This window comes from Hydra viridissima, unplaced genomic scaffold (genome assembly GCF_058129835.1).
Source record: "Hydra viridissima isolate aposymbiotic clone 2 unplaced genomic scaffold, HvirCarnegie_v1 scaffold_8, whole genome shotgun sequence".
In the NCBI taxonomy this organism is placed as follows: domain Eukaryota; kingdom Metazoa; phylum Cnidaria; class Hydrozoa; order Anthoathecata; family Hydridae; genus Hydra; species Hydra viridissima.
In genome coordinates, this window is record NW_028324307.1 from 6,085,341 (window position 1) to 6,111,299 (window position 25,959).

General features: G+C 29.7%; 2 protein-coding genes across 6 annotated transcripts; one reads left to right on the forward strand and one right to left on the reverse strand.

Annotated features, from left to right (window-relative positions):
* Nucleotides 1–3,810: 3,810 nt before the first annotated feature.
* LOC145186269 (putative RNA-binding protein 46) lies at nucleotides 3,811–14,283 on the forward strand. Of its 3 annotated transcripts, none has more exons than XM_090094778.1 (10): nucleotides 3,811–4,259; nucleotides 5,049–5,590; nucleotides 7,082–7,250; nucleotides 7,473–7,674; nucleotides 11,396–11,525; nucleotides 11,633–11,725; nucleotides 11,886–11,981; nucleotides 12,148–12,250; nucleotides 12,902–12,964; nucleotides 13,144–14,283. In XM_090094778.1, the coding sequence occupies exons 1-10, from the start codon at nucleotides 4,013–4,015 to the stop codon at nucleotides 13,332–13,334; spliced, it is 1,836 nt and encodes a 611-aa protein (XP_089950904.1). In that variant the 5' UTR covers nucleotides 3,811–4,012; the 3' UTR covers nucleotides 13,335–14,283. The 3 variants fall into 3 exon arrangements, with proteins under 3 accessions (XP_089950904.1, XP_089950905.1, XP_089950906.1); XM_090094779.1 differs by having other exon boundaries at nucleotides 13,147–13,537; XM_090094780.1 differs by lacking the exon at nucleotides 3,811–4,259 and adding an exon at nucleotides 4,614–4,934.
* A 1,857-nt stretch (nucleotides 14,284–16,140) lies between these two features.
* Nucleotides 16,141–25,767, reverse strand: LOC145186665 (uncharacterized). Of its 3 annotated transcripts, XM_090094765.1 has the most exons (11): nucleotides 24,887–25,767; nucleotides 23,231–24,724; nucleotides 22,457–22,633; nucleotides 21,767–22,375; nucleotides 21,444–21,578; nucleotides 21,148–21,311; nucleotides 20,895–21,042; nucleotides 17,930–20,736; nucleotides 17,472–17,661; nucleotides 17,038–17,166; nucleotides 16,141–16,799 (listed from the first exon to the last, which is right to left on the reverse strand). In XM_090094765.1, the coding sequence occupies exons 1-11, from the start codon at nucleotides 24,954–24,956 to the stop codon at nucleotides 16,693–16,695; spliced, it is 6,030 nt and encodes a 2,009-aa protein (XP_089950891.1). In that variant the 5' UTR covers nucleotides 24,957–25,767; the 3' UTR covers nucleotides 16,141–16,692. The 3 variants fall into 3 exon arrangements, with proteins under 3 accessions (XP_089950891.1, XP_089950892.1, XP_089950890.1); XM_090094766.1 differs by lacking the exon at nucleotides 22,457–22,633; XM_090094764.1 differs by having other exon boundaries at nucleotides 21,767–22,633.
* Between the last annotated feature and the right edge of the window lie 192 nt (nucleotides 25,768–25,959).

Consider the following 25,959-nt stretch of genomic DNA (forward strand, 5'->3'; position numbering starts at 1 on the left):
TATCTTGTTTTTTTGCCCTTCCTTATAATTTGTCTTGCCTTTGACTTTTATTTTTAATTTGTGACCTAAAGCTATGGATTAAATCAATGAATCTGCTTTTGATGCTGTCGTTCAAGAATTCACAAGTTGGCTAATCGAGTAGATAGGTTTAAGCCTTTTTATATTACTGCACTTAGTTCCATAGGTAGGAATGGGTGTCTGGTGCTTAGCCCTCTTGAATAATCTTAAGTGCGTTCCCTTATCCCTTAAAAAGTTTTAAAAGTAAAATAAAGTTATAGAACTTTTTAAACATCTAAGTTTTTCATTGCGTATTTTTTAAATTCGCCCTAAGGTCCGAGAAAAATTGCACCCGCCCCCTTCGTTCCTCTTTGAAAACATGCAAGCTACCCGACCCCCTCACCTTCGTTCCTCTTTGAAAACATGCCAGCTACCCCACTCCCTCACCTTCGTTCCTCTTTGAAAACATGCAAGCTACCCCACTCGCTCACCTTCGTTCCTCTTTGAAAACATGCAAGCTACCCCACTCGCTCACCCTCAAACTGAGTTTTCTCAACAAAAAAATAGTATACCACACTTATCTTCATGCATTTATATTCCTACGAATAAAAATTATTTAATTTATTGTGAGAATGCAATTTCATTTGAAAATAATATGTAAATAAGTGCAGGTTTGAATGCTCTTTAAAGAACCTTCCTTTCGCCTTGATGAGTGCTTTACATAAGCGTGGCATTCTTTTAACTTTTCAAGGGTTTTGATTTCAATCTTTCTCCGCGAAACTCGTAGAATCTTAAAGTTCAGATTTTGGATTTAGGAAAATGCTACGAGTATCGTGTAGATAAAAACATTTTTTCTGAAGTTTTTAGCATAAGACAATAATTTATCAGCCTCTTTCGCTCCAGAAAACTGAAGCAATCGTTCTAAAACAAAAGTTTTCGAACTTCACTTTTCTTGTGCACTTTTTAACAAAAATATTTGAATGCTTAAAGCTGTCAACGCAATTACATAAAACCAGGTGTTTTTTCTCATTTCCAGATTCTGTAAAACCACTTCAATAATGTGGATCAAAGACTTCAAACAGATTTGTTTGAAGTTTGAGTTAAGAAGAAAAAAAGAATTGTCAAATTTCTATAAACAAAAATTTATCTCAAATGTTACTAAACTTCGGTTTTTTCGTTCTGACGTCTTTTCTTCCGACATTGTACCGTTTTGACCCCTCTACATGTAAACTTTATAACTTTACAAGGTTTTCGCAAAAAACTGCTTAAAAGGGGGAAATTTAACAAAGTCGTTTTTTTGTTATTTCATTTTAAGTTCATTTTATCGCAAAAGATTTTTTTTGTCTCGATTGTTTATTTAGCTTAGAAAAGTTTTTCTCTTTTTTTATTGAATCTACTGGAGACAAATTGAAATCCCCCGAAACCGAAAAAAATAGAAGAATTTTGTTAATAGCATAAGATTTATTTATTTTTACGAGACGCGTTTCATTATCCAAATAAAGTTTCAATCAAACATCACGTTCTTAAGCTTTATTTGCACCGAAGACTAAACAGCAGAAAAGCAACAACAACAACAACAAAATTATGAAGAGGGAACTTTAGGGAAATATTAGAGGATCGTTTTTTGAACTAATATAAATGAATAAACCGACTTTTAAATTTTCTTTAAAAACAAACAACGGCAATTGGTTATAAACAACATTTTTTTTACAAACCACTTATTCAAAAAAACGTGGAAAATTTATTTAAACCTTTGTAAACTATACTTTAGTTGTTTTTCAAAAATTCACTTCGAAGATTTCGTAAACAACAGTTTTAAAAATTCTTTTTAAAAATGTTGTTTATAAAATGTTGACGAGGTTACGTTAAATAAACTGCGAGTTTCGTTTATCTTGAGGCAGCTGACAATATCATTCTTAAGGGACATAGTTTTAGCGATGCTGGAAATAATCAAGACTTTTCACGTTCTTAAACATAAAGATGTCAATTGGATTATCCAGCTACCAGTTATGATCTTCTATATTTGCAATCGCGATGAATCTTTTTCACAACATAAAAGTTGTTCTGACTCCCAACTTTTTAATTGGGTAAACTATAAACTAAAACAGTAGTTATTATTAACAACACAACGTAAACCGTCTGGAAATTTTAATTCTCTGCATTAGCAATGCTATCTTTAAAACGATTGGTCTTACGGTTTTATCTTTCATTTTCCTGTTTAAATCTTGTTTTATGCTTGCTTTAACCTACAAAAGTGTGGGCAAATATTTATCTTAGATTTAAAAAGCTGCTTTTCCATCATAAAAATTTTATATCATACTGCACTAATCACTTTATGAGAGCACTAAAATCATTTTGGCGCGCTTTTTCTTTAAAATGGGTTTCTAATACTTCGTGTTTTCTCTTAAATCTCCCAGAGAAAAAACTTTTTTACGGTTTGATAATCGATTTCTTAATACAGAAAGCTTCCTTTTTTTAAATTCAAAATTCAAATATTTATCTTCCTTCCTTACAGAAATTACCAACATTTGTCACATTAGTATTAAACTCGCGATATTTTTTAAGTCTACTTATGTGAACCATCGTTTAAGAAAGAGTACAAAATAGTATAGACCAAGTATTTGCTTCATGATCTTCGGATTACCAACTCAGTTTTATTTCAAGTCTAGCCCTAACCTTTATATCCCTAAGTAAAAACCATCCTTTAAATATGCTAAGACATTATCCGTAACAATATACAACCTATTTGTCTGTTAATAAATCTAAGTAATGTAAACTAAGTGTTGCAAACATAATTTTTTATTCAAAAATACTTAACATTTTGTTTTTCAAATCAAATACAACTTTGAGATTGAAATAAAAAAGTTTGAAATACTTTTGAGTAATCAGTGTACCAAGAATAGATTTACAACATTTAACGAGAACGTTTCATTTTAGAAAAACAAACCTTCTGGGGTATTATTCAAAAAGGCTAATTGCACTTTACATTGTTTAGCCTGATTTGATTCAGCGAGCTTATTCCGCAAGACTTCTGCGAATATTGTTAAGTTTGGTTAGCATAGTGAAAGATGTTTAATGAATGCTTTAGTGAACTTTTTGTTCACTTGGAATTAAAAATAAAAACCAGCTTTGTCTTGGTAGACTTTCCACTTGGAATCAAAAATATAACCATACTCCATCTGACATTTAATAAAGTTGATCTTTAATAAAGTTGATCGGCAAATGACCTTTAATTAAATTGATCAGAAAAAACAAAATGTTTGATTAGCGCTAAATTACAAAAACCGTAGATCTTCGACCAAGAAAACTTTTTTAGTCGTGGTATGTGTCTGATCAATTTTTCTTGTATGATAGATTCTATGAGCACACGCGCATACGCACAAGAACACACTATCACTTTCTTATACACACACGTAAAACAAACACACCTACGCAATTTTAAGATCATAGATTATTTAAATTTGTAAGTTAATTGACTAAAAAGTTGTTGGTCTGCGTTATTTTTTGGTGGTGCTCGGTTTTCGCAAAAAAAAAAAAAAAGGAGTTAAAATATTGACTTAATATATGAGCTTCTTGAGTACATAATTTGCATAATTTACATAATTTACAAAATCGTAATTCCAATTATACGGGTAAAGAAATAACGAACTAGTAGATGTAAGTGCATAGCGAATAAAACGCTATTTGCTTTCCAAACAAATCTTACTTCGTAAAATAAACGCGGCAGTCTTCATTTCTATTGTAAGGTTACTTCAAATATTGACTCGTTTACTAAATTTTTTATATTGTTTCTGAGTAACAGAGACAAATAACATTTACACAGCGATAAGTAGTTTCAATATCTCACGAAATTTCATTCTTTAAATGTGATTCTGTGATCAGTGTTGAAGTTTGTGTTGCTTATTTTAAAACACAATTTTGATTTTATTTGATGGTCAATCTATAACTTTTAAATTTTAACAATTAAACATCGCATTTTCAATTCAATTTAAATCCTGTTCAATCGGAAGATAAAATGGAAACCGATCTTAACAATAATAACATAGCAGTCAATTCAGCGACGAGCAAGTCATCAAAGTTAAATAAGAATCAAACTCAAAAACGAAGCGTACTTCCAGTCAATGGAGAATCGAAATCAGGCCGAGATGCCGTAATGGGTTTACCAAACGAAAATGCATTAGTTGAACTGATGGAACAAAGCGGATATCCTATTACGCAAAATAATGGTCAAAGAAGATATGGTCCCCCTCAAACTTACAAAGGCATGTTTGGTTAACTTCATTTAAAAAATATTAAATTAACTTTTTTTTATTTAATTTTTATTACTATTTTTTATTTTACTGAATGTTTTGAAAAATTCTATTCGTTTTACTTTAAGTAAATTTAAGGAAACGAGGTTTATCATCTTAACACATACACAATTAGTAAAAAAAAAAAAAGAAAGAACGAAAGTAGTATGTTACTGTGAAAAGAAATAATGCTTATACACGCGGTGAACAGTTGAACAAACAGTTTTCGTCAGAGAGTTTCACAGGCCTTTGACTCGATAATCACCTTAACGAATGTAAGGCTCTAAACACATTTGTTTAGAACGTTATTTTTCCGCAAAATTCTCTACAAAATCGTTACTTTAAGTTACATTCGGATGCTTTTGAAACCTTAAATATTTAACTAAAGACAACATTCGTAATTTAAAACGGAATGTGTTCAAAGAAATGTTGCGAGCAGGCTAATGATTCTGCCAAAAAAATATGTCTTGACAGTTTAAATTTCATGCATAAAGAAATGTATTTTAAATTCCAAATATATTGCAATCGTTGCCAAATGTCTGTCATTGTTATATGGTGTATGGCAATCAAATAAAATCCACAACAAGTGTTTAACTTTGTTGTTGATGATGAATAACATATAATTTTATTAATTATGATGGTTGGTTGGTATGTATCATGCTTTGAAGTTTAAATTATCAATATTTGCATCAGCTGAAAGTTTTAATTAACTAAGCAACAAGTATTTTGTAGGATCTAATATATGATAGTATTTTTATATAGGCACTCCACCACCCAGGGGCTGTGAAGTTTTTGTAGGCAAACTCCCGCGTGATTGTTATGAAGATGAACTTGTTCCAGTATTTGAGAAAGTTGGTAAAATTTATGAACTTCGCTTAATGATGGATTTTAATGGACAAAACAGAGGTTATGCTTTTGTCGTCTACCTCTCTAAACGTGATGCACAAAAGTCGGTTCGTACACTTAACAACTATGAGATTAGAAAAGGTAGACTTTTAGGTGTGTGTCAAAGTGTTGATAACTGCCGCTTGTTTATTGGAGGAATACCAAAAAAAGTAAAAAAAGATGAGATACTTGAAGAAATTTCAAAAGTTACTGATAGTGTTGTTAATGTAATTGTCTACCCTAGTGCTACTGATAAATCCAAAAATCGAGGCTTTGCATTTGTGGAATACAGCTGTCATAGGTCAGCTGCAATGGCTAGAAGAAAACTTATGAATGGAAAAATACAACTTTGGGGTCATCCAATAGCTGTTGATTGGGCAGAACCAGAGCAGGATGTTGATGAAGATATCATGGATCAGGTAAAATATGTTTGCTATTTTAACTTTTAAAAATATATTTAAAAAGAATCTTAGATCAAAAATGTGAGTTTTTATGTATATCTCCTATACTTTAAGTAAAGTTCTTAATAATAATAATAATAATAATAATAATAATAATGATAATAATAATAATAATAATAATAATAATAATAATAATAATAATAATAATAATAATAATAATAATAATAATAATAATAATAATAATAGTAATTCTAATAATAATAATATTAACAACAACAACAACAACAACAACAACAACAACAACAACAACAACAACAACAACAACAACAACAACAACAACAACAACAACAACAATAATAATAATAATAATAATAATAATAATAATAATAATAATGATAATGATAATGATAATGATAACAATAACAATAACAATAACAATAGCAATAACAATAACAATAACAACAACAACAACAACAACAACAACAACAACAACAACAACAACAACAACAACAACAACAATAATAATAATAATAATAATAATAATAATAATAATAATAATAATAATAATAATAATGATAATAATAACAACAATAATGATTACAATAATAATAAGAATGATAATAATAAGAATGATTATAATAATGATAATAATAATAATAATAATAATAATAATAATAATAATAATAATAATAATAATAATAATAATAATAATAATAATAATAATAATAATAATAATAATAATAATAATATTAATAATAATAAATGATGATAATGATAATAATGATAATAATAATAATAATAATAATAGTAATAGTAATAGTAATAATAATAAATGATGATAATGATAATAATGATAATAATAATAATAATAATAATAATAATAATAATAATAATAATAATAATAATAATAATAATAATAATAATAATAATAATAATAATAATAATAATAATAATAATAATAATAATAATAATAGTAATAATAATAATAATAATAATAATAATAATAATAATAATAATAATAATAATAATAATAATAATAATAATAATAATAATAATGATAATGATAATGATAATGATAATGTTAACAATAACAATAATAATAACAATAGCAATAATAATAACAATAACAATAAAAATAACAATAAAAATAACAATAAAAATAATAATAATAATATTAATAATAATAATAATAATAATAATAATAATAATAATAATAATAATAATAATAATAATAATAATAATAATAATAATAATGATAATGATAATGATAATGATAATGATAATGTTAACAATAACAATAACAATAATAATAACAATAACAATAATAACAACAATAACAATAAAAATAACAATAAAAATAACAATAATAATAATAATATTAATAATAATAATAATAATAGTAATAATAATAATAATAATAATAATAATAATAATAATAATAATAATAATAATAATAATAATAATAATAATAATAATAATAATAATAATATAAATGTGTTGTTCATTTAGGTGAAAGTTTTATATATACGTAACCTTCAGCTAAGTACAACTGAAGAAACTATTGAAAATGTCTTTAAAAAGTTTGCAGAAGTTGAAAGAGTAAAAAAAATCAAAGATTATTGTTTTGTACATTTTGTTACGCGAGAAGGTGCAAGATTAGCACTGGATAGTATGCAAGGTAATTAAAGTCTTCTAAAGCTTTTATTATATATGCAAATATCTCTTTCTTATATACGATCCTTTCATACAAAAAAATCAACATTAAAATTAACAAACAGTTCTGTTTCAAGTTCACATTAACATTTTGTTTGTTTGTCAAAAAAATTTTTGTTTATTCATTTTGTTGTTTTTGTCAAAAAAAGTAACATCTACCTCCTGTATATTTATTTTAAAATTTAAGAAGGTGAATCAATTGATGGAGCTTTTGTTGAAGTAACACTGGCAAAACCTGTTGATAAAGAGCATTACAGGCAACAACGAGCAGTAGCTAAACTAATGCAAATGGCAAATCAATGCCCAAACATTCCTAACTTTCCACCTGATTTTTCTCAGTTTCATAACCAAATGAATGGCCTTGTCTATCCTCCACCTTTTGTTGCAAGGTATGCCTAATGAGTTATTGCATAAATTAACTATTTGATAATCAAGTTATTAGGTGCATTAATCACTTATTACATAAAATGTATATTCAATTTAATGAAGTGATTTGTATATTTGTAATAATATATATCAATGCTGAAGCAGAGATAATGTATCCCTGCAGAACCTATCACTAGTTTATTGCAGCCACTACTATAAATATAACCATACTATAAACAGTATACACATAAACATACAAGCATTTAATTGTTAACATCACTGGCTATCATACCATTGCGAATGTAAATGTTAGTAATCATATTTGGACAATAAAATAGCCTTAAATGAGTTTAATGATATTGCGTTAGTATCTTCGGTTTTTAAGGTATTCCAGAATTTTGCAGCTCTGTTTGTAAAAAAATTAAATCTTGCTGGACAATTTTTTATTAGTTCAATATTCAATTTATGCCCTTGCCTACCTGTATGAATCCCAGGTTTATCAATAACTGGAAGCGTAAAATTAGACAATTGAATTTTCTCATACCCATGAACAATTTTATACATTTGGATTAAGTCTCCACGCTGTCGTCTTATATACAAACTGGTTAAATTCAAATACTTAAGGCGTTCTTCATACAATAAATTATTTAATTCTGAAGGGATTTTTGTTACTTTGCGTTGAATTCTTTCCAGCCTTTCTATATCTCCTGTCAGATAGGGACACCATATTACACTTGCACATTTTAAATGTGATCGTATATATGGTTTATACAAAATTTCTATCATTTCTACATTTATTATGCTAAATGTTCTTTTATCAGACCAATTATGGCATTTGCTTTGTTACATACGTTTAACACTTCAAATCTTATCTTATTGTGATTCCTAAATCTCTTTCTTCATTCGATGATTCTAAGATTAGTTGTATGACATCTACTTTATTTATACTATAATTGTACATTACGTTCTCTTTGCCAATATGACTTTACATTTATTGGCATTTAAGTTGATTAACCAGTCTTTACACCACTTTAAAACATTATTAATATCGCCTTGTAATGATAAACATTGTGTCAAATTATTTACTTCAGCTATTATCTTTGAATTATCAGCATAAAATTTTGAATTATTTGAGATGATTTCATTCAAATCATTTATGAAAATGATTTGAATGAAGTCAGTATGGAACCTTGTGGTACTCCGCTCAAAACCATCACCCAAATAGATATAAAATCACCCATAAGAACTTGTTGCTTACGTGAATATAAAAAATCTGCAATCCACTTCAATAATTTTCCTTTTATACCATAAGCTGATAACTTTAACAATAATCTCTGATGTGGTACTGAGTCGAAGGCCTTTGCGAAATCTAAAAAATTATATGTGAAAAACTTCCTGAATAAGTGATTTGACTTCATAAAATTAAAGTGTTTACTAAGTTTTTAAAACCTGAAGTTAAATCATAATCAGTTATTAAATCAAAATACCTTTATTGTTTGACAAATGTAATTGCCTTCTGAGAGTTCAAATGGATATAATTTTACTAATTCTGATGGATCCAAAAAGCTTATGACATTTAATTTTGTAATAAAATCTTTCATTCGTTATATTACCTGATTTTCCATCAATTTTAGATAAATCTTTTCAAACTGTTCGTTTGATTTTTGTGAATTGTTAATAATTGTTTTTGTTGATTTTTTTTCTTTTTTTTTTTTTTTTTTTTTTTTTCTGATTACAATTTTTCTCTTCAAGAAATTGATAACTTTCTAATCTTATCATAGTTTTCATTCACCACTTTTTTAGCTTGATTCCAATGCTATTTTTAACCTTTACTGTATTGAGATTTTTTTTTTTTTTTAAGGTTTCTTTTGCAGCATATTTTCTTTTGATAGATAAGTTTTTTCCTGCCTGCAAGACTTTGTGGAATTTGTGTTCAGTTTAGACATTTTGCACAAGAATAACATCAGAAAAATAAGTTAAAAGTGTTCCAACAACTTTCTAGGTGTTTCAGCTTCATCTCTCTAATAAATTTTCTGTGAATTCAACTTGATTTATCCAGACTTTTGATGGTGTTGAAATAATGCATCCTGAGAATCAAGGGGGATTTGATAATATTGGGTAATTGAATATGTTTCCGCTATTTTCTAATCAGCATTGTAAATAGTATTAACCATGTGTCAATTGTGTTGGTACCACTTTAATTGATAGTAAACTTTGATAGCTAGTACCTGATCTTTGGAGACTCAGTCAACAAGTACTTGTTTTATTGCATTAAATTTATTGAATTATTTGCCAACAATTCAGGATCTGCAGGAAATATTATTCAAATTTTTTTTTTTTTGTGCATAAAATTGCTGAAACCAATTACATACTTGTGGATGTTTTTGGTAAGAATACTCTATCCAAAAGAATTTTTAGAGAATAGTTCCAACAATTCAGAAACAAGGATTTTAATGTCAAAAATAAAGGATGTACTGGGGCATCAAAAAAAGTTCAAAGAGAAAGAATTGAAATCCTTATTTGATGAAGATTGATGCTGAACACCTGAATAACTGTATTAAATTATGTATTAAAGAATTAACTGTAAGCAATTTTTTAAATCCATGGGGCTAATTCACAAACTTGGAATTTGGCTACCACATTGCTTGAAGGAAAAAGCCATTCAAAGGTGGTCATCATTGTGCAAAGTATTGCTTCAAAGGCATGAAAGAAAGTTGTATTTGTACAGAACTGTAACCAGGGATAAAAAATTGATTCATTACAACAGTCTAAAATAAAGAAATCATTGGTGAAACCCAGGTAGCCATCTGCTTAAATGGTAATAAAGAGTTTTTATGAGTCATGCTGTGTCTATGGTGCAATCAAAAAGGTGTGGTGTATTAAAAGCTACTTAAATATACTGAAATTATCACTGCTGTTTGATATTGAGAAAATTTAATTCAACAACAGAACAAGTCAATTTAAACCATTAAAAGAATCTTCTGCATATGTGAAAAAATTCCTGAAAAACTTCTATGCTAATACTAGACCACACATTGCTAAATTGGTTAAAAAACTGTTGTAATTATTTAAGTGGGATGCATAATCCCACAACAAAAAAGCCAGTCATCTATGCGTCTCCTTTTACCTTTAAAGTACTCATCTGGTACTTAAATATGGTTTAATCAAATTTAAAAAAATAACAATACCATTGGTATTTTATTAGATTTAATCAAATTATTCCTGATGTTGATATGGTTGTACATCTATAATTACGTAACTGTGAGATAGCTACTTAAACGTTGATATTAATGTTAGAAACTATTTTATATATAATTGCCAACTTCAAAGTTACGTTGTGAAGTTGACTTTTTTTCTCTATTCCTTAAACTTAACTAATCCTTAATGCCAAGCTTTCAAACGAATATTTTAAGTCAAGTAACAAAAACTCTTTAGTTACACCAACTATAACCGTTATCTTTCAGAATGAAATTATTAAAGACAAAAAGTTATTATAGATCTTGCAGTTCATCATTTTTTTTTTTAAATTTTGATTTAATTTTTCTCAAGATTAATCACAAAATTTCAGTATGGATGACATGCATTCAACAATTTAATATCGAAAACCAGATAAATTTTGTAGATTTTGTAAACTAGTTGCATTTTCACAGACAAATCAATAAATTCACCAGTCTGTAATTAAATTCAAATAAGTGTTTTAAAGTTGTAATTGAAGCTCATTCTTTATTGCTTTATTTACTTTAGCAACCAAGTAGGAGTCAGACCAATAGCTAGAGGCCGTGGCAGAACTGCTGCAGGATCACGCTCTGCTGGGGGTAGAGCTTACATTTTAAATGGATTCCTCCCTCAACTGCATCCTTTACTGCAGGCAGGGGTAAGGAATTTTTAAATATATGTATAAAGTATTTTTATTACTTAATATATGTATAAAGTTTTTTTTCATAATTCTGCTTACTTAGGGCTTTTGCATATTTATTTTAGTCAGAGCACCTGTACGACATTCTTCCTGGAATGGATCTTTCTCCAACAAATCCTGTAACATTAAAGCCACAGTCAACTCGGACTCCTATGCAGGTGATGCATGTGACAATCAAATTAATTTTTTTACTCTAAAGAAACATGATTGACAATCTAGATTTGCTTTTAATATCAATAAGGTATAGTTGTTGTTATTGCAGTAAAAATCTTTTAACTCATGTTAAAGAAAAGTCAAAAGGGTTTGATTTGTTTACAGATATTAGAAGAGATATGTATTAAAAATCATTGGGGTACTCCTATTTACACTCTTCATTCTACAGTAAACAATGATCGCCAGCTATTTCTTTACAAGGTAATTTTAAATTATAAAATGGAATGCAAATATGTAAGAGATGTTTTTTAATTAAATTTTAAAGTTTTTTTAAATTCATTTTACATTTAAAGCCTTTTCTTACTTAATTTATTTCTTAATTTATTTAAATTACAAAATAATCAATTGAAAAAACGTTTCTTTTAAGATAACCATTCCTTCATTGGGAAATACATATCAACCTCAAAAGTTGTGTCGTACCATTGAGGAAGCTAAAGTTTATGCTGCTGATTACACCCTCACACAAATAAGTAGGTTTAAGATAATGTTTTGTTTGTTTTGTCAAATTCACAACACAGCGTGGTGAGTTATTGGTTTAGTTCTCAGGTAGTAGTGAGTTGTTAAAAGATGAACTATGAATTTTTTCAGGGAAGTAAGTTGATTTTTTAAATTAAAAAAAAGCTTTTTAGAAGAAATGAATTAGCGATTTTAAAGGGAGGATAATTTTAGATTTTTAGCAAATCAAGTCTTCAGCTGGCAGTTGAAAATCATGAAGAATGATTTATCTTCAAAATTTTGATTGTTTATTGTATATATTTAAAAGATGTGGATATAAAACCAAAAAAATCATTTAGCTCTTCTCTATTAGTTACCAAAAAAAAAGAAATGTGGTCCTGACAGATAGTCTTCAACATTCTTTTTGAAAAGCACATTCAGTTGAAGACTTAATTTGCTGAAAAATATAAAATTGATTTTAGCTACTCAATCCTAAAACTTTAACCCTAATATTTTAAGAGCTCATCGTTTTTTTTTTCATTTTTTTTTTTAATTAAATATTTTAAAGGTCGTAAACATCTGTCACTTTATTTATATTTACTTGTTAATCCTCATCATGTTACGATTTTTACATATTTAGAGGTTAAATGTAATAAAAATATTTGCAATACGATACTTTATCTTAGCCAATGAAACATCTCCTCAAGTTTCACCAGTCTCTCCGTTCTCTTTACGTGTCCCTGCACCTGGTAAGTTGTCAATACAATACCTGTATTGTCAATACCTTCGTAATGAATGAAAAATTTTTTAAAAAAGAGTTTAATGTAAAAATTGGTTTTCTAAAAAGACTTTAAAGTTTTAATTGACACTCATTTTACTTGATAGAAATAGTTTTCTCCGTTTTATTAAATTGATGTTTTTCTTTCAGCAGGTCCTCGTCAAAATATTGATTTGGGAAACCACAGTTTTCCGGGGTATGTTCCGATTTCTACTCGCTCTGTTGTTGCATCGGGTGTTGTTACAAAGGTCACCTGGCCAAATGGTATTCCGCATCCCACAGGGTCGTATTACGATTACTCTGAGCAGCAGCAGTCACAGCATGTCTACTACCAGCAGTAACTCTGAGTGTTTCGACTTCTGACGTCGTGTCCTTGTATTTTCATTTTACACTTCAAAAAATGCTTTTACATTTTACTGTACGCATCCAACTGCAACCGATTCACGGCGACGATTCTACAGCGACGGAGCGGCTACTCTATTTTCTTTCAAATCTCTATCATTCATATGGCAAACTAGAAATAACGTTATTTAAAACAGAGAAACGCATTGTCTTTTTTTTTTTCTAAAGGGAGTTATTTCTCATTCGCGGTATATAATTTTGCGATTAAAGTCAAGTGAAAAACGTTTAAACGTTATAAAAGAACTTTGTGTTACTAAGCCGTTATATTTTGTTTAAAAAGTTCTACAAAAAAGAACAAACTTTTCTTTCGCAAACGTATTTCTGCCAAGCAGGTATTTTTTTTTTTTTTTTTTGACCGGTGTAAAATAGTCGTTGGTTTTTAACTTCTTAATATTTTTTCACGTAGTGAATTAAACATTTTTGTTTGTTACGCTTTCTTGATTTCATTCTGTACGAAATCAAATGCTGCCACTGTTCTTTTCTTAACCTGTTTTTTATGTGACTTAGTTGTATTTAACATTGTGAAGGTTTTTTCCGCTTCTATTTTCACTGTTTCAAGTTTTTTTCTTCATACTTTATTTACTGCAAGTGTAAATAAATTTCTTGCTGTGTGTTTGTAGAACACTTGTCTCCCATATCTAGAAAACCAATAAGCTTGGTTTTTTTTTTAGAGTGGATTTGTTCGTTAATAGTTGTATAGAGTTAAATTGTTACTTATTTGAGTATATTTTTGAATTTACAAACGAGTTTCAAGCATGGTTATTGACCTGATGTCAATTTAACCTATTGAAATTAGCGTTTAATTTTTAGCTGATTTCAAAAACATGTAAAAGTGGAATATTTATGCTATATGCTTTTAAACGAAATATATACGAAATTAGTGCGAAAGTGTATGAAGAAACACAACCGGGGGATTGCAATTAAAGAGCCACATTCCTTTTAAAAAAAAGAGGAAAAATTCTTTTTGTTACTGGAAATAAAGTTAAAAAGGAAATAAGAAAAAAATCTTTAAAATAAACTTAATAATCAGTTGCGGATTCATACTTTTGTACTGGATACAAGCCGCCCCGTAAACAGTGGTCTTAAATTACAAATCAAGTGACTTGACATAAGTAACAAATTTTGAAACGATTTTCGGAATGCGGTGTAAAAACATCGCGTTATTCAGTAAACTTTAATATGCGGGGAAAAAAAAAGATAAATTTCATTTGTTAGTAAAATCGAAAACACTTTCTAATCGATTAAAAATATTTTATATTAATACTTAAAAATATTTCCAACTTTCACTCTTAATTTTTATGATTGGAGGCTTCGAATCAAATCAAGTTTTTTAAACGACTCGAGTTCAAATAATCCTAATATCAAATACAAATATTAAATATATAGTATATTTACATATAATATATTTGATATATAGTATATTTACATATAATATATTAACTATTATTGCTTTGTGCTTCTGTTGGATTAAGAATTTTGATTGTTTTTGAGATTTTATATGTGCTTTGTTTTTTATAACATACCGGCGAGTCGTCCTTAAGTTTTGTCGCCTTGAACAATTCAGCTCACTTCTAATCCTACACTGTTGATAATCAAATAGTTGGTAATTCCCACTGTTGATAATTAAATAGTTGATAATTCCCACTGTTGATAATTAAATAGTTGATAATTCCCACTGTTGATAATTAAATAGTTGATAATTCCCACTGTTGATAATTAAATAGTTGATAATTCCCACTGTTGATAATTAAATAGTTGATAATTCCCACTGTTGATAATTAAATAGTTGATAATTCCCACTGTTGATATTTAAATAGTTGATAATTCCCACTGTTGATAATTAAATAGTTGATAATTCCCACTGTTGATAATTAAATAGTTGATAATTCCCACTGTTGATAATTAAATAGTTGATAATTCCCACTGTTGATAATTAAATAGTTGATAATTCCCACTGTTGATAATTAAATAGTTGATAATTCCCACTGTTGATAATTAAATAGTTGATAATTCCCACTGTTGATATTTAAATAGTTGATGATGAGGTTAATACAAATAGAGTTAGAGAGCAAACTTGCAAAAATGAAATGGCTTTTTATCTAAATTTTAAGGTTTTTAGTTGCAAACTTTAAAAAAATTTCTCAATTAAAAGTATTGCAAAGATAAAGAAAAACGTTCTTCTTTTGTTGAAAATAGTTCACAGATGTTTTCATAATTTTAAAATTGCTTTTTTTCATTTTTAGCAATCCACCATATTTATCGTACTTTCGCTACCCCCATGATACTGCCAGCAAGTACTTTCTTGTACGTTATTTAGTAAATGAGCTGTCCTATTTACGCAAGCCTAAATGTTAGTGATGGAAAAATATAACTTGAGACCAATTTACACATCGCAGTTAAACCACTGGCATGGAAACAGCCCCCCCTCCCTCTTTCTCCTCAATTATTTTCATCAAAAGTTTTTTTTTTAATGTTTACCTTTATGATTTGATTTTAAAAACATGGTTGTAGTAAATATGTGTTCCAGTTCAGAGAGTTCAGGGTCTACACATTACTTCGTATGGTTTGATTGTTGCTATTACTTAATTGCTAAGATAATTATTGGAATAATATCAGTTCCGCCCCTCTGCCCCTTTGCCCAATTTCCATGACTTTTTTTTTTTTTTTTTTATCTGTTTTGCGTTACATTGTTGACTTACGCTCTATGAAAATCCCAGTTTAAACTTGAAAAAAAAAAAAAAAAAAAACAAAACGGTTTATTTTTATTAAATCGAAACGTACATATATAATTTTTCAATGTCATAAATTTCTATATACTATATATATTACAAACAACGAGTATTGCAATTCAATAAATATTTACAACTTTAAACTAAAAAACCCATTGTTTTAGATTTCAAGACCGTTCAATTCGCCGTAGTTTTAAAGGCGGCTTTATAAATGTGTCGCATTAGCTGCAAATAAAGGATCGATATAAAAAGCTAAATATTATATTTAATTGCCATGATCGATCCAAGTGACGCTACAGCGTGAGATTTTCGTGACTTTGCATTAAGACAGTCTGTTATTTTCTCTCAGTATTTATCAAGTAACTTAGTATTTTATCAAACACTTAACAATTTTTTAATAAGGTTCTTTTTCTTAAACAAAATCATTTTCATCATGTTGCTGTACATTTACATCATGTTTCTTGTTTAAGATCGAGGTTATCCTTGACGCTATCTTTAAGATCGAGGTTATCCTTGACGCTATCTTAAGAGCACTCGGATGAACTGCGAAATACGTTTGGGAGTCCAATTATCTTTTCCACTTAAACTCGGTTTGCTTTAAACTGATATCTATATTCTTCGAGTTCATATTTCGTCTGGCATTTGAGTTATCTGCAGTCGACGATTGATTATTGGCTGAAATGAGAATGATATTTAATAAACGATTTAATGATAGTTTAGAAAGTAACACATTAAAATATTCAAAGCACATTGAGATAAATAATGGGAGAATTCAATAGATCACTCAATGGAGACTGAGTGTGATGTTTTAACTGTATAGGTTGAGATATAACAAGATGAGATTGGTTGAGCCTAAACTCTGAACCAACTCAAGATAATGTTCCCCTAAAAATAAGGAATGTTAAGCACTTACAAAGTGATAATAACTCGTGCTTTTTTCTTCTTTTTACAAATTTATGATTCTTAACATTGTTCGCTGTATTTATTGCGTCATTAATGTCGTTAGCTAGGACTAGCTCGGCAGCATGCAAGTCATTTTTTTCTAGAAAAACACGAAAATGTACACGAACTTTACTATTAAATTGAAGTTATTTAGAGAAACGCACGTCGATTTGCAACCTTATAAATCACTTTACATATACTTTTTATATACTTTTTGTATACTTTTTGTATACTTTATGTATACTTTATGTATACTTTATGTATACTTTATGTATACTTTATGTATACTTTATGTATACTTTATGTATACTTTATGTATACTTTATATATATTTATATATACTTTGTATATACTATAAATAGAAATATGTTATAAAAAGGAATCAAAAAAATCAAAAATTTATACCATATATTTGGCCACCTTTGACAAAGATGCCTTGATGCTGCCCTAAAGACAGTTCATTCACATTATCTGAGCTGTAAGTTCTTTCCTCCTGCCTAAACTCAGCATTTTCTCCTAAAGTTGAATAGCCGGGACTTATCTTGAGATCTGTAGCTTTATGGAGTGTTCCTTTCATTTGTCCAGATAAATCATTCTGTAAAAAGATTATAAAAACATTTTTATTTGCTCAAACAACTTGTATACACTTGATAAATAGTTTGAGCAACTCTGAGAGAGAGAACCTCTGAGAGAGAGAACTTCTAAGAGAAAACCTTTGAGAAAAAAGTTTGGGGATAAACGACTTCATAGTAATATTGAGTGGATGTTAAAAACTATTTTGGTAATAATCGTGACGTCAATTTTTACAAAAAGATTTGATAAACAAAAATCATTATTTTTTAACTTAGAGCGAACTTACTAACCTGCTCGATGCACTGTTTCTTTCTTAACTTTACTTTATTCTTTGTTACTTTATATCGCTTGCATTCGTTTTTATCTAAAAACTTGCTAATAACTTTATCATCGGTTAACTTTGCCTCGTGTAAATCGACGTCGTTGGAATTATCGGATAATGCAGATTTAGAAGGAAGGTCTGTATTTGGTAATTCTTTGATGCTGCTATTTTCATTCAATATGGCCATATTTTGGGAATCTAGCGATTCACTTGTATCAACCAAACTCTTGATTAGTTCCTCTTCGCTTGGTTCTATATTATTATTTGAATTAGAACCTTGTTGCATTAACGAGGAGTTGACATGTACTTCAAAATTGGTTCCTAAAGTGTTGGTAGATTTGATATTATCTAGTAATTTTTGGGATTCACTTTTTTTTTTTGTCTCATCAGCTTCTGTGCTACTTATTCTCGACAATACCTCTTTAAGCAAAGCTTGTTCTTTTGAACTTTCACTTTCGTTCTTTTTGATTTCAAAAAGTTCGTCTTGGTTTGTCGTGTTTTTGTTGTTTTTAAAATCATTGTCTGTGATGAAACTGTTTGAGCCTTTCTCTTCCGATTGCACAAGCTGCACCAACTTGCTTTCTTTTTCTTCGACTCTTGGATTTTTTTGTTTTTTTATTAATTTCTCCCTATTTTTAGAAAATCCGAAGGACAACTCTACGTCGCTGGCCACACTTTCTGGTTGAAAGTTAGGAGAATTATCGGCAAAATTAATAGCTTTTTTTTGCCCCACTTCTTCAGTTTCACGATTGTCCATAAAAATCTTTTCGTTAGCTATATTGTTGTTGTTGTGCAGCTTTTTTGAACGAAACATATTTGGTGTCAAGCCGTCTTCTTTAGAATCATCGGGTGAAGATTCTAGTCTGGAGGGATCAAATTTTGTAAATGAATTATTGCGCAGTTCGGTTGCGGAAGGAGAACCTTTTCTCTTCTTTTTGAATTTATAGCTTTGCTCCTCAATAGATACTTCTTTTCTATGCTTTTCTTTAATCTTGAAGTCTTTGTTATTAAAATTTTCAAATATGTTCAAATCAATTTTAAAATGATTTTTACTATTCCTCAATGACGATTCTTCGTCACTTGTGGTTATGTGTTGGTTATTATTATCTTGAATAAAAAGCTTATAATGAGGTTTAGAATCTGATCCGTACAATACTTCATCATTTTCCTTACTACTTTTATTGAAGCTGTTTATAATTGATTCCTGTTTGAGATCTTTGCTCTTATACTGCCAGTCGCTCGCTCGACTTTTTTGTTCTTTTTTAAAAGTTGTGTAATCCAGATGTGTTTTGGGTTCAAACAAGAAGCTCTTAAAAGTTTCATTTATCTCTTTATGCACCATATCTTTCATTCTATCTTGCAGTTCTTCGCTGATTTCATTGTCATTTTTTGGAGATAAAAAGTATGAGGGTGTTTCCAAATTGAATTCCTCTTTAAATGGTTTAGAACCCAAAAGTTTATCTTGAATTTCTGTAGCACCATTTTTCATAAAAGTTGGGGCGATTGTGTTTATTGGGATTTTACCTTGTTGAATTTCATTCTCATCAAATTCTTCTGGTGAATGAATTTTCCCCACTTGCTCTTCATTGAATGTTTTGTAATGGTTAGGTGCCGTTGCCTCAATTGCCTGATTTTCTTCGCTACTGTTTGCAGTCAAAATTTCCAATGGTAGTTTTCCCGTTTCATGAAACGATTCATGGAAATGTGTCGGTTTTACATTTTTATCGTCATCTATTAAGTTCATTTGGTCGTTTATTGGATTTCCACTTTCAAGCTTTTGCTGATCTTGTTGATTTTTTGCATACTTCCTTTGATGAACTAGTTCGTGATCTTCTGCAATTTTATCATCATATTTTACATGATCCAGGTTATCATCTCTAAGCTTAGCGTCATCGTATTTGAAGAGAGTTTTTTGCAAGCCATGACTTGAATCGTCAAAAAGCGAAAGTCCCTCTTCAAACGAACGATCAGTGGAATTTTCATAAGCTTTTTCAAAAATGTTTTTTAATGCAGTTTGATCTTCGGTGCTCACATTAATGTGTCGTCCAATTTTATGAAGATCTTCTTCGTCGCTTTTTTTTTGATTTTCCAATGATTGATCGTTTTCTGACGTCACTTTTAAATACTTGTTTGAAGGTAGATTCTCTGATTTCATGTCTTTGCGACGAAATGATGATTTAAGACTAACTGGTTCAACATAGTTACTTATTTCGATTCCCCCGTCATATTTAGTTTGTTTTAAAGCGTTTCTTGACAAAGGGTAATGCTTCATAGTCATTTTATCTCCGTAATTAAGAGCGTGTGATGGTTTCGCTTCTTCTACACTAAATTTTTCTTTATCGCTCTCCTCTTGCATTTGCTTGATAGAAGTTTTCTGGGGGGGTTTCTTGCTAACAGAGTTAATTTTAACGCTTTCTTTTTCATCTGCCTTAATGTCGACTTTATTTTTTAAAAATTCCATAGTTTTGACATTTTTCTTTATTTCTTTATGAACAGTAGCAGTATTTCTATCATCCATTGAGTCATATCTGTCTTTTAATCTATCTGCTACTCTTACGTCACTATCATCGTCATTCGTCGCTGACTCTAATTTAGATGGTTGCTTGATAGCTTTTAAAATAATGGAAGGTTCTTCAGCATCAGAGTAGAGCTTCTTCGCTTTCTGAATATTTTTACCTCCATAAATTTTGCCTGTATCATTCACTATGATCTCATGAACAAACCTTGTGAAAATTCGGCCAGATCCCCCAAATGTCATGTACTCATTACCAGAACCTAAATTACAAAACATGACAAAATATGACAAAATATGACAAAATATGACGAGTAATGAAAAAAGATGACAAGATATAGATAGAGACGATAATGTAACATAAAGCAATTTTGTTATTAAAAGTTTGCGTTGAGTTTTGTAGTTAAAGTTAGTATCTTACCTATAATAGAAAACACTGCGCTTGCGCCGTCTCCTGACACTTGATAATTACCTTCTTTAAATAGTAAAATATTTTCTCCTTTGTAGCCAATAAATGCAAGTGAACCTCCCGGAGGAACAAAAATCGCTGATTTACCGGCCAGTTTACCCTAAATACATTTGTGAAGCAAATAAAATGTAAACCACAGCAAATGTTAAAGTATGGAGTTTATGTTTAACGTTTTACTTTAAAAATCTACATAACGCTTTTTTACCAAAGCCTTCCAAGCCTCTGACGTCATAAATTCAGTTGCTTCACCTTGAGAAACAACGAGAACCACACAAGACGATTGAATTTGCTCAACAAACCGGACCATCTTGTTCGATTCAATTGCGTTAAAGCCAGTGTTATACGCCTTTGAATATAGAAACTCAAAACCTGAAAATTTGAAAGAAAAAGGAACCTTTTTTTAAAACTTTTTTTTTTTGTTATGAATAAAAAAAAATACATTTTATAAGTAAATAACTGGCAACTGACAGTGGAATAAGTATAAAATGGCCCTGGATTTACTTGGATAATCAAGAACAACAATGTTCATCCCATCGACACCCCCTCCTAACTCAACACCGTTCATTTTTATAGAACCAATTGCGTTTGAGCAATCCCCTCTGTAGCATCCAGTCGAATACAATTGAAGCACGTGGACTAAATAAAATCAATAACAACCACTGACTTTCACTGGAATTTTTATGAAAAAAATATTTTGAATTTCTAACTAACTTGGAAATAAATTTATGCTGGAAACGCCTTGATTTCTTTTAAATATTTTTTTCATAAAATATTAAACATTATTATGTATTAAGTTGTTTCGTGACATTTAAAAAAATACATACATCCTCCTTGTTCGAGCAAGCTGTTATATAACCACAGCATGTTTGCTTTTATGCTATCCGTAAACTGAGATTCCATATTATGACCTTCTTCTTTTCGTTGGCTTTGTTCTTTGTTCTTTTGCTCCTGTAGCAGGGTGATGCCGACCGAAGACTCTGTTTTAGGAGTTTGCTGTTCCTTTTCTGCTGCATCTTTGACTAAAGTTGATCTGTCTTCACAACATCTGTGTCCAAATAAATGATCAACCCCTTTAAATTTACTGCATTCGTTGCACAAACCTTTTGTTAAGTTTTGTTTGAATTTTCTGTATTTAAGTTCAGTTGATCGTTGCATTTGTGATTCCGGTACAAAGCGATCGTTAGCTGAGGCTTTGAAAGTCTTAAGCGGTGAGGAATTTAAAATTTGGTGTTGTTGCTTGTATTTAAAGGATATTTGATTGTCACCTAACTCTTGATTAGGATCTTTAGAAAAAGGAGCACTTAAAGATGATTCGCCAGTTTCCAATGTTGTTTGCCTTATTAAAGGTTTTTCTCGTTTAGGTAAGAGATCAACGTGCTCAAACGATGTTTTTTCCAACGCTTGCTGCTTGATTGATTCGACTGAAATGCTTTCTAAAGATGGTAGTTTATTTTCAAACTTACTGCTTTTAGAGAACTTATTTGAACGAACTTCCTCTACATTTAAAGATTTACTTTGATTTTCCAAATTATTGTTCTCAGTAAATCTATGGCGCTCGACTGCCTTAGTTTCAATTGAACTTAAGGGTAGTTTTGAATTTATGTATTTCCCGTAGCTTTTTACAAAATGATTTCGTTGGTTGAGCTTGCCCCCACTTGGTTTAAATCGAGAGAAAGTGTAATCATAATGGTCTATGACATAAAACTCATTCATTAAGAATTTTTACTTTTACCTAGTATATAAAACCAATTTTTCAGTATCAACTTTTGTAACATTTATTAATATGCACATTAAAATAAAAAAACAATGTAAAATGCGATAGCTTTCTATTCCATAGAATGGATTTTATTTCCTTTAACTATCAATGCATGTGTAAGTTAAGTACAGAGTTTTTAAATTATCGATTGTTTTGATTGGTTGGAAATATCCATCTTATTGCAAAATAAACCTTTTGTAATGTTAACTTAATTTTTTTTTGTTTTTACGATTGTTAAGTATGTATTTATAATTGTGTGTGTATGTGTGTGTGAGTGAGTGCCGGTGTAATTGTTTAAGGGTGCATACATAGGAATGCATGTTCACTAAAGCGTTTATACAAGTGTATATGAATATATATATATATAAATGTGTACACACTTAAACACTTACGCAGACACTCAAAAACTCTTATACAGATAATTATAAAATAACAGAAAAGCGCGCTGGAAACTTCTTTTGTATCAGCAATGATAAAGCTTTCCGTCTATTTGCTAACCAAGCTTTTCAGAAAAAAATGCATAATTTTTTACCTATTGGGTCAGCTTGACCTTCTTCTTTGTGCTCGTAATTTAAGGTGCTATTCTTCCTTTCACTAATGCCTATTCCGTTATTTCCTGTTTTTTTGTCTAAATCAGGTAAATCGGCACTTTTTTGAACTGCGCTGTGTTCACCCGCACTATGTTCACCCGCAGTTGGCTCTATTTTATTATATAACAAAAAGCTTTCTTTCTCATTTTTCAAACTTTTTAAAGTGGATGCTTGAGTATTATCTTCATTTTTGAAACTTTTTAAAATGGCTGCTTCATTTTCATTTTTAGGTTCATCAATCAAGTTTAAACGATCGTCATTCCTGTGTGTTGCATAATCTTCGTTCCTATGTGTTGCATGATTCCTTCTTTGTGATGCAATAAGTAACTCGGGTTGGACGTGTATCTCATTTTTATGATTGTTTTTATTTTCATTAGTAGAGTAATAACTTCCAGAGGATTGGTACTGAGGCTCATCCATTCTGTCTACGTTAGGGTATACGTCTGCCTGCTCAGAAGGTATAATTCTGACATCTTTTATTAAAGCTCTACTATGATGCAATTTTCTGTCTTCAGGAATAAACTTGCCATCTTTCTCTTGCAAGTAAAAAGGATCTTCGCCACCCGTGACTGTCTTTCTTTCAGCATTGTAACGATTAGGCAGTTTTGGTTTTTGTCGATAACGAATATTGAGGTCTTTGAGTTGTTCTTTTGTGTTTATGTATTCAAGACTTGGATTTCCTTCAGATTCTAATTTTTCTTTTCTAAAAGAATCAAACTTTGTAAAAGTTGGACTTTTAGCAAAATTTTTATTTTCTAATCCATTTTGATTCCGCTTATAATACCTTGGATCTAAAAAAGAAGAAACAAGTTGTAGCTGAGACGTTTGAGGCGTTAATATTCTTCGATGCTCAGATTGCTGAGGTAGCGAATATCTTAGTTTAGGCGTATTTTTTTTTTCAGCATAACGATCTCTAGTTTCTAAACCTTCTTGTTTAACATGCACTTTTGCATACAATTGTTCATTGCTAATTTCTTCGTAGCGATTGAGGTGATTTTTATCTAATACTCTTGTCTGTCTTATACTTTTCTCTGGTAACATTGTGTGCCATGGATTTATCGAATCTTCAAAAGATTCTGCAACAGAAGGTTTTTTATTATAGGAAAAACTGTATTTTGGCACCTCGTCCCCAGGATTACCATAGTTGTATTGTAGAATTTGACTATTCTTATCTAACTGTGGGCGAACAAACTCAGGTTGCTTGTTGTTTTCAATAATAATAAACTTTGGTCCCCATCTTTTGTAGTTTGTTGTGTTTGCTACTTCAATTTTAGGTTTCTTTATTATATAGTTTTCTTGCTTTTGATTGTAATAAGGTGCGACCAATGACGAGGGAATTTGAGATTTAATCTGGGGTGGATTGAACTGATACTGAGATAATGGATTGTAGACGTTACGGAGCAGTGGTGCATTTACTGGGTCATTTTTACCAATAACTAAAAAAACAACAACAACAACATCAATTAGCATCCAAATAAAAGACTTTTTACTTATGATAGAGATTCAAAGCATAATCTCTGGATCATATTCACTACCATACAGTTTTCTATTCAGAGATACTACAAAGCAAAGAAATAAGTGAAAGCGAAAAAACTAACCTGATCCAATTTGAAAAAACAGGTATAAAATGTACGGCAACAACAGAACATTGTTAATAAACAGACTCATCTTTTTAAAGCTTGCACCATCTCGCTATTTATTTCGTGACCTGGAGCTTTTCAATTGACTATGAGTAATTTTGTATATAATATGAATTTAATATAAACACGTTGAGAAGTTGTTTATTTAGCGGCTTTTCGGACGAAAACTGTTTTTTAATTAGCAGATTTTCAAACTCACTTTAACATCACTACCCATGCGGATAATTAAACACTTAACACTTGCTTAACGTTATTCTGAACGAAATTTTATGCTTTAACTGTTCGATTGAGCACAAGGTGTGCATGACACCGTTATTAAACACCCAACTGCCTGTCGCTAATAACGTTTAAGGTTAGTTTCGAACGCAACTACTTGCTCTAAGTTTAATGGAAATGTTGGATGTTCGGTGTGTGCGTATAAATCTCCATTCAATAATTATGCCTTCCTATTAGCAGCTTTTAACTATCTGAGAGTTTAATTATAAACAACTTATTTATTCGATGAATTACAATGGTTTTAAGGGCTGCATTAATAAATTGGTGCAGATCGTTTCGGCTACAAAACGAACGAATTGCAAAGACAGAAAATCAAAGAAAATTTTGGTTGGTTAAAAAGCTGTTGCAAAACTTTCACGCCCCTCTGGTTTTTGCAGTTCACTATTTTCTGACATTTTGTATAAGCGCTTCACAATCAGAGAATACCACGTGGCTTTTCACGGCGAAAAGTTAATGTTTACATATCAAAAGGAAGCTCATTAATGATATTTTAAAATCTGCATTTCAATAATAAAAAAAAAAAAGCACCTCCACTACTTACATAACTAACAAACTGCATAATTAACATAAAAGCGAAGCATCTATTGAAGACGGCTTCAGCACTCGTCCTAAAAGTACAAGTGTTTATTGCTTTTAAACGCACTCAAAAAAACTCACTACCAACAGAAATATTTTCACAATCTTTTTCATAAATTAATTCACGAATTAAATGTGTTAATAATAAACATTACTTACTAAATAGAACAAAAATACAT

Coding starts and splice junctions, on each gene's coding strand:
- LOC145186665 (XM_090094764.1), bottom strand. CDS start 24,956: ATGAGTCTGTTTATTAACAATGTTCTGTTGTTGCCGTACATTTTATAC. Junction 21,579..21,766: donor CTTGCTCGAACAAGGAGGAT/GTATGTATTTTT, acceptor GATTTTATTTAG/TCCACGTGCTTCAATTGTAT. Junction 17,167..17,471: donor CAAAGGTGGCCAAATATATG/GTATAAATTTTT, acceptor GTGTTTTTCTAG/AAAAAAATGACTTGCATGCT.
- LOC145186269 (XM_090094778.1), top strand. CDS start 4,013: ATGGAAACCGATCTTAACAATAATAACATAGCAGTCAATTCAGCGACG. Junction 7,251..7,472: donor AGCACTGGATAGTATGCAAG/GTAATTAAAGTC, acceptor TTAAAATTTAAG/AAGGTGAATCAATTGATGGA. Junction 7,675..11,395: donor CCTCCACCTTTTGTTGCAAG/GTATGCCTAATG, acceptor TATTTACTTTAG/CAACCAAGTAGGAGTCAGAC.